Source organism: Protopterus annectens, chromosome 7.part0, assembly GCF_019279795.1.
Source record: "Protopterus annectens isolate FY-2018-M chromosome 7.part0, PAN1.0, whole genome shotgun sequence".
NCBI classification, from domain to species: Eukaryota; Metazoa; Chordata; order Ceratodontiformes; family Protopteridae; genus Protopterus; species Protopterus annectens.
In genome coordinates, this window is record NC_056739.1 from 818714979 (window position 1) to 818724319 (window position 9341).

Here is a 9341-nt window from a genome sequence, read left to right on the forward strand (position 1 = left end):
CAGCAGCAACTACTGTAACACTAGAAGCCATTGTAAAATTTGCATGTGAAACCTGGCAAGAGGAACCAATGTGATGGAGACTGCCATAGACCCTACTAAAGCCTGTAATAACAGTCTTGGAGTCACTGTTCTGTTGTGAATGATCTGGCTGACTTGGTGTCTTATTCTCTAAAGGCTTTCTTGGGGGGAGAGAAGCAATGCAGGTGTTAGTGTCTAATACTGCTCCAATGAAATCTAAATGTTGAGATGGTTCTAAATGGGATTTTTCGTAGTTTACTGCGATTTCCAGTAACGACAATATTTGAAAGATACAGACCCTTGCCTGTAGTAGCAGATGCCTGATGGTTGCAGTAATGAGCCAGTCGTCTAGACACGGAAACACCCAGAATCCTTGCAGTCTGAAATGGGCTGCTACCACTGCCAGGTGGGCTCTGAACAGGTATTGAATGGCTCCCAGCCGGAAGGGCAGAAAACTTCTGGAGCGTTTGTCTATTTTTATGTGATAATATACATCCTGAAGATCTAGTTACATCCAACCGTCTTTTCCTAAAACGGAAGTATAGACTGAACTGTGACCATCCAGAATTTGGTTATGTCGAACCGATCAGTTCAACACACTGCAATCCAAAATCTGACTCCAATCCAGTTTTCTTAGGCACTAAAGAATACAGAGTAAAATCCGGATCTTATCTGGGCTGATGGGACTGTCTGGATGACTCTTATCAAGCAGTTTTTGTATTTCTAAAACTGCTGCATCCCTGTGATTGGGTGGAACATCTGGGACTCTTTTTGGACGATTTGAAAAAAGTGAATGGTATAACCTCTGGATATAACCTTCTGCACCCAACTGTCAGATGTTATTTGAAGCCAGGCAGGGAGGTGCAGGGATAAGCACCCCCCTCCTGACTGACCCCCCTCCTGACTGCCTCCAGAGGACTGCAAATCAGGCTTCTGTTCAGGACTGCTGGTAGGAGTCACAAGGAAAGGAATTCCTGGAACCTTGATTATGTGGGCCACCTCTGCCTCTAGCATGGCATCTTACACTGTAACTCCCCCCTCTATCCCACGGAGAGTCGCTGCCACACGAGTCCCAGAAAGGCCCTTGGGACTTTTTGAACCACAGTTTCCCACTCCTCTTATTCCTGGAATAGGCCCAGTGAGGAGTGGAAAAACATACGCCCATGGCAGATGAGAATTCTCACATCTGGCAAGGGTCTCTAACTTTAGGGCCAAAAAGGGATGTTCCATCAAAAGGAGCACTGACTAAAGAAGACTTAAAATGGCCCTGCAAATTCACATAAGGACACCCTGGTGTGTCTCCTTATGGCTATGCCTGAACCCGCTGCCCTAGGTGTCCCTTCAGCTGCATGTGCCACGAGCCTCATGAACAAATTACAAACTGACTCAAGGGTTGCCAGTTGGGAAACCACCTTGTCCTGCACTCCCACAGCTATGGCTCCTGTCAGAGTATCTAAAAGTTCCTTTATCAAGTCTCACTGGAGTCTCATGAGTAGAACACCTTTAGACCAATGTTGCTGATCTTCTGGGGATGACAAAACTTGGTCTGATCTCTTAGGTATTGGTTTGATGGAATCCAGAAACTTCCAAGCCTGCTGAACAATCAATTTAATTAGATCATCAGTGAGTGACGAGATCCAAGAAGTAGAGGGTCAGGCACAGAAAGCCTGCAGGTATACAGACTCCTCGGAGGAAGGTTGATAGGATGTCCAGCCATCCCTCTGCTTTAGGAGTTCTAAACTGTTTCCAAATGAGATGTCTTCTGGAGATGACCTTGAGGAACCTTCCCCTTAATCAAAATTGGTATGTTCTGTGTAAGACTCTTCAGGAGAGTCAAGGTGCTTCCTCTTGCACTCTCTCTTCATAGGTACTTTGGTGGGATGTGCCCGAGAAGTATCTGAAGAGGACATAACTACTGTTGTAGCACCCTGAGGCTTCTGTGCCCTCTGTCCCAGAGCTGAAGCTGATAGTAGCTCTGGACGAGGGGAAGGACTAAGGTTGTTGACCTGATGAAGATGGCATACACTGCAAGCCCACAATGTACAAGGCCCTCTCCATAGCTTGGAAGGCAAGTTCCCCCATAGATGGGTGGGAGCCTGGAACAGAGACAGACTCCCTCAGATCCATGGTCTCACCCCCACACTGAGGAAGTCACCTCAGAAGCCAAAGCTGGAACCAAGCTTACATATGTTGAAGCCCCAAGAAGCATGGACGGCTCTGACAAAATGGAATGGAACCACTCTCCTCGGAACAGACAATGAAGCTTCAGCCCTGGGAGGTCTCTGATGCCAACAGAACCGAAGAGCTCAAGGCTGTGATTGGTGCAGAGATGCAGGTCTGATCGGTACAGAAGCAGTCAAAACTGGGACTGTCAGGGCCGGGAGATCTGAAGTCTTAACTGGAGTCAGAAGAGGAATAATAGTTAGTTTACGAGTTAGCAGTGCTCCAGAACCAAGGAGGCTTGGAACCAAAGTGATGGAAGATCCCCTCACTGCCACTAGCTGATCCACTAGCCTCAAAACATCAGACTCTGCAAGGTTCTTGGTGGAACAGACTGAAGAGACCAAAGGGGACTGGGGGGGGGGTCTGTCCAAAAAAAAAGAAAGACTCAGGGGTCTGTCTGCAAATGGATCAATAGAAAGAGAATAGCGTGTCCTTGGAAGAGAATACTCCTTTGGTTTCGATATCTGAGGAACAGATGAAGAAGTGGAAGTCAGGTCAGAATGCTTAGTCGCTTCCAAAAATGGTGCAGAAAACAGCACTGATGATACCGAAGCTATAGCTGTTTTCCTGTTCGACTCCGAAGAAACAGTGGGAGGCAGGGAAGTCTTGGCCTTTACAGAAGTTGGTTCCGAGGGAATGGAGGGAACCGAACGACTCCTCTTCTTGGAGGATGACGAGGAGGAAGAATGGGAACTGGCTGCATATACAGCCTCGAAGTTAGATTTCATAAGACCTTTCAATATTAAATTAATTTTTTTATTTCTACTAGGGCCCCGTGGCTAAATCCATGACAGATGGCACAGTCTTCCTGGAGATGCACTGGGCCCAAAGTGTCCGTCTGAATTAGGGAGTTTACAAATCGCACTTCTGGTATCTCTTAAGCCAGAAGTGCTTTTACTTTTCTCAGTCATTAGAGGAGAAAAGGAGATGGAATTGAAAACCTGACATAAATTTTGTATTACTTTTAATTTTATAAAAGGAAAGGGAGATATCAACAATGGTATTCAAGAAATTATCTAAAAGGTTAAAAGGATAGAAAAGGAGACTACCACAGTGGTACGAAAAAATACTTCAAAAGGTAAGAGGATTACCAATGATAGTAATGGAGAATAACACAAGATTGTTTGGAGAGAGGAGCTGGGTAGTTAAGATATAGAAAAAAAAAAGTCAACAAAAAACAGATTGAAAAACAAAGTAATAGCTAGCTCGAGAGCAGGAATGAAAACACCTCTGGCACTTCGAAGCGGCAAACGAGATCTAAGGTAACCTTGAGAGGCGCAATCTGGGCAAGGTGAAGCTCGAGTGTTTCTGGAGAGCATGAGCTGGAATAACAGCAGAGTCGGACCCAAGCCCACTATCAAGAATTAAGTGAAGATTTACATCATATCACATACTTATACTGCAATAGTAGATTAAGGGATATTGGGCATCTAGTCCATGTGTGCTTAAAAAAAAAAAAAAAAAAACATTTTCAGTATCCACGTAGCACAGAGGGATAAACCCTTGACTACAACTCATACAACCAGTGTACAATTAGCAATGCACGGCTCATCTTGGGAGAGAGAAGTGATCAGCCATCTGTAATGGCAAAACCTACAAAAGATACATCATCTACAGCAAGGTGCCTAGTGAGCCCATGGTGCACAGTGGCACTCTGCTTACATAGAAGTTAGCATGCAAGGTAGCACACACACTCCCTCTGCAAGACAGCTGTGGTGGAGCTTAATGCTAGCACCTGGTGGAGAGAACCTGATCCCTAACACATCAATGCCATCTCCAGCTCTCTTCACCTTCACTCGACTCTTGTGCAAGACAACATGATGGATGAATAGGCTCTTGTTTTTTGGGGAATGAATATATAACTACAGCAACCTGAGGAGGAAGTTCAATATCCGGCAGTGGATTGTAATAAAAAGGATCAAAAACATTAAGCTGTAAAGCTTATGAAATAATGTGAAGTAGTTACACCAACGTACTACCAATAATCGTGTGCCAAAATGAAATCATAACATTATAAAATTTGTTTTACCTACACTGGATATTAAGTGAAATTTTATTTCTCAAAGTCTGCAATCCATAATTCCATACAAACACTCTCGGACAACAGACGTATTTTCAATATGGCTGCCATAATGGGACAATGTATATAAACTAATCCTAAGCAGCTTCTAATTGATAAACATCTCCATCTTGACCTTTCGCCTTTGCAGGCCACAAGACACAAAAACTACAACCTCCACTGATGACTCCAACAGCTGCCACAAGTGAATACCTGTCCATTTTGGGGTATCTTTTGCCATCTTCCAATTCATCAGTGCTTTGGAATTCTCAAATTTCTTGCAAAAACTTTGATTTTCAGTCTGACTCTATTAAAAAACAATATAATATAAAAGTCTTTTATGCAGTCAAATTAAGATTGCAAGGTTATTTTTTTATGCTTACTTATTATATTCCAATTCGATGAGTCTTGACTTGCCAGCAAATTCAAACACCCCTGCATGGCAGCATTTGCTCGTGTCACTTCCAACTTTTTCAAGAATGCCATGCAGAATATTATGTGGCTATGACATAACGGTGAAGCAATCTTTAACACAACATCTAAGCCAGAAAATCAAGTCTTTTGTGCCACATTCCGACAGTCATGCCAGCATTAAGACTTCCTTACATCACATCTATAATTTGCAACCATTAACCACGTTTCACTTTCAGAAATAACACATCACTAAGAAGGCATTGCAGCAGCGTTTACATTGCCCTTTGTCAACAAAATAGCATAATTCAACGAAATTTACAAAAACACTTTCCAAAGGCAAGGATCCACTGCACCATTCTGCCAAAGCTTCAAAACATTCAGCATATCAATTGCAGCATTTCTGGGACAGTAACTTGAGGTGCCAGTAACATACACTGCTTCCTTCAATAAGCATCCCTTAACTGAAAAACTTTCCAAGCCAGCATCAGCAACTGTAACTTCGCTGCAATTAACATACTTTTTATGCCACTTTCACAACTCCCCCTCCCCCCAAACTGCTGCAGCTCATACAAAGTACAACACATTTTAAGAAACAGATGAAAGTGCCCAACTCGGCATCCGCCTTAAGACAGTGCAAAGCTGCCAGCCTACAGCTGCACTTTTCAAGTCCCGCCTCTCTACTCACCGGCCTGGGTGATGTCCGATAAGTCGTAGTTCCTAGAGCATCGGGGGAACTCCTTCAGCTTCCTGTTAACTAGGTTCAAAACTCCTCCGGCAATGGCATCTTCAAAGGCTTTCTCCAGACTACGGCTCCCAGCGAGGCCAACGGGGAGCGACGATTCCTCGCCCCCTGCCATCGAAGTGCACCGACACACCACACAAGTCCCCTTTCGAACGTTATGCACACATCCCAGACAAAACTCCAAGGCGTGGCCCAGCGTGTACTAAGGCATCCACGGCAACCAATGAGCGAAGGACAAAAGCCAAAAAGGTGCCTAACAGCATGCAACGCGATTGACAGTTTTTATAACAAATCGGAATGGTTGATATTTGCACAAACTCGCTGCATTCCCGTAAAAAAGCGCACCTGCTCAAAGCGGTTCACATGCGAAGAGCTAAAGTTTTCCAAAATTCTCTTCGAAATGTAAAGACTCTGCAATCGCTACACCACGCTACGTACGGGAAATGATACAATCGTATTATTAACAGGTCGTTGAGTAATACAGATATGAAGAATTCAAAAATAAATATCCCTTGATATAAAAAAGTGACAATTATTTTGCTGGATTATATATAACACAGACGTCTGACATAATAAAACTTTAATAACTCATAACACTACGTTCTGAGTCAAAAGGCAGGTGTTTCACTAACTTTACATCATTCCTCATGCGAAGCTGACTAAAATCTTTTTTTTTTCTTTGCAAGACCAATTCTGAGTCTGGAGTCTGGACGGAGCTGCAGCAGGTTGTATGCACAGCGCCCAATTCTTCCTCATTTTGCCCATTTTTTCTTTGGTTCTTTCCCCCATAAAACATAGCCCTCAACCAACCACAGACAAATACAGAAATAATTGGGCACTAGGCACACTTTTAAAATACTACTACTAGTCATTTAAAACATTTACAGAGTAAAATAATGATAATACATATTGCCTGAAGTAAAAGAAGGCTGTTTATAACTCTAATTAATTAATTTACTGTGTGATTCATAAATTTTTCTCCAAGTCATCAGTATTAGTAGGGCTTAAGAGAGGTACAGAGCTAACGTTTGAGTCAAAATCAGGGAGAGTTGAGAGGTATGCCATAAAATACTGCACTTACCAGCACTGCTATGCCATTAAAATGCATGATCTAACTAATGCCTTAACTAAACAATCTCCATGCCAAGCCTGTACTTGATACCATTGTTGATGATTTTTTATTTTTTTTACGAAAGTTGCTATTTTTATTAGTATATTTGATATCTTTTTTTCTGTGTTGTTTGAACTTGTATTATTGTATTTTGACCATGTCTTGGAGCTTATCTCCCCGGGCCTCTACTGAAAAAGGACATGTATCCAACTAGACTAGCCCGGTCAACAAATGTAAAATAAAATAAATAATACTTCATCACGAGGAACCTCAATGAATTATATCAATACATTAAAAACTGTTTATAAGTATAAAGTAAAACATTTTAGCCATCCTGTGAATGTTATAAGTGAAGCTGTTACAAAGCTGTTAGTAAGTGTTCCCCATTTTGCTAATTTGTTCCATATTATGGGAGGTGCTGTCCCCCATTCTGAAGAATGAAGGTTGAGAGTTATGTATTTTGCCCAAATATATATATATATATATATATATATATATATATATATATATATATAGTGTCTATATCATATATTCGAAATTCCAAAATGTCGAACACCATATGTTCGAACTTGGAATTTCAAATACTGAAAACATTGAATGCTCAGAATAGCTAATTTTTTTCCCTGGGACATGCACACAACACAAGCACACCAAAATAAATAAACCACACACATACAGTTAACAAAACCCAACCCCACACTAAACCACACATACATTACTAACTATCCACTTACCTTAACCTGCACCCTAACCCTAAGGTCCGTAACTCTTGCACCACAGTGGAGGAAATAGCGAAGCCACGGAACGGCCCACCGAAATCTTGCCCTAGGATAGATTTCGATGTTCCGGTGCTTCGCTATTTTCAGCATTCAATGTTGTGGGTTCGATGTTTTAACGTTCGGCGTTTTACTTCTTCGAAGTTTTGATATAGACCCTATATATATATATATATATATATATATATATATATATATATATACATATAGATGTGTGTGTGTGTGTGTGTGTGTGTGTGTGTGTGTGTGTGTGTGTGTGTGTGCGTGTGTGTGTGGCAAAGAAGAACCCGGCGTGATGGAAATAATTATCTTTTATACAGGGAATTAATGTGGCAGACAATTTTTGAAGAAGATACATTTCCTGGTTTAAATTATTCTATTTCTATTTCAAGTGTTTGAGAATGAATTATAATAGTGTTAAATTAACTTCATTGCTGAGTTTTAATCATGTGATTATTATTTTTTAATACACATCTTTCCTAGATTATCACATACAACACAGGCAATCTTACATTTATATAAATGAAAAACAAAATGACATCACTTTAGTTGCAAACATTATACATCACAGACACCATTGAAACAATTGTGGTTGCAAACATTAATCATCACTTACAATCTATCCAGTAATTGTCAGTTAAGCATTATATGGCACATTCAGATCTTGTCTCTTAAACTTTGTTCCTTCTCTGCATATACTGTTCCCACAATTCCAATTTTTTTCCTATGTAGTTTGCTCCTTCCTTTTCTAAAGATCCCAATTCCAGTTGTTTTAGCTCTGTTACTATGTTTACTACTTCTAGTGAAGTTGGTTTAGACTTTCTGTTCCATTTTCTAGTAATCGCTTTTTTGGCAGCCACCATAATTAGACTCAGCAAGGCTTTACTAGAATGTCTAGGCAATTCCGATTCCGTATCATATCTCAAAAAAAAATCATCTCTCCAGTCAATCCAATCCGCTCACCCAGCATCTCCGACAGACTGGTCTGCAGGGAATCCCTAAAGTCTGCCAGCTCATTACACTCCCAAAAAATATGTTCCCAACCACCTCTTTCTTTCCTGCACATCTCCAATATTTGCTATCAACCTGAGGAAAAGTTCTTTTGAGTATACTTGGAGTATAAAAATATCTATGTAAACACTTCCAGGCAAAGATCTTAAATCTTCTAGACTTTGTTGCATATTTGGGAGATATGCATATATCCCTCCATTGTCTCTTTGTGAATTGCTTATCCAGTATCTCTTCCCAATCCTTTCTAAGCCACTCTGGTTCATCTGATTATTGTGTTAGTATATAGGTAGTATTTTAACATTGTGATCTGTAGTGAGAGTAGGGAACAGGTGGAGGAGACCCTGGAGAGGTGGAGATATGCTCTAGAGAGAAGAGGAATGAAGGTCAGCAGGACTAAGACAGAATATACGTGTGTGAATGAGAGGAAGGATAGAGGAATGGTGAGGATGCAGGGAGTAGAGGTGGCAAAGGTGAATGAGTTTAAGTACTTGGGATCAACAGTTCAGAGTAACAGTGAGTGTGGAAGAGAGGTGAAGAAGAGAGTACAGGCAGGATGGAGTGGGTGGAGAAGAGTGTCAGGAGTAATTTGTGACAGACGAGTACCAGTAAGAGTGAAAGGGAAGGTCTACAAGAGGGTAGTGAGACCAGCTATGTTATACGGGTTGGAGACAGTGGCATTGACAAAAAGGCAGGAGTCAGAGCTTGACGTGGCAGAGTTGAAGATGTTAAGATTTGCACTGGGTGTGACGAGGATGGACAGGATTAGGAATAAGTATATTAGAGGGTCAGCCCAGGTTGGAAGGTTTGGAGACAAAGCCAGAGAGGCAAGATTATGTTGGTTTGGACATGTGCTGATCCTGTCCATCCTTGTCACACCCAATGCAAATCTTAACATCTTCAGCTCTGCCACATCAAGTTCTAACTCCTACCTTTTTGTCAATGCCACTGTCTCCAACCCATATAACATAGCTGGTCTCACTACCCTCT

At 41.5% G+C, this 9341-nt stretch overlaps 1 protein-coding gene across 2 annotated transcripts in view; it reads right to left on the reverse strand.

The window, feature by feature from the left end:
- Positions 1-5637, reverse strand: part of LRCH4 (leucine rich repeats and calponin homology domain containing 4) — a 1419989-nt gene extending 1414352 nt beyond the window's left edge. Inside the window, exon 1 of one of the 2 annotated variants that reach the window (XM_044077349.1) lies at positions 5400-5630. In XM_044077349.1, the coding sequence (XP_043933284.1) occupies positions 5400-5571 (172 nt within the window). In that variant the 5' untranslated portion in view covers positions 5572-5630. Of the gene's footprint in view, positions 1-5399 lie in introns of both variants that reach the window. The other variant, XM_044077347.1, reaches the window with a different exon arrangement.
- Positions 5638-9341: the final 3704 nt, after the last annotated feature.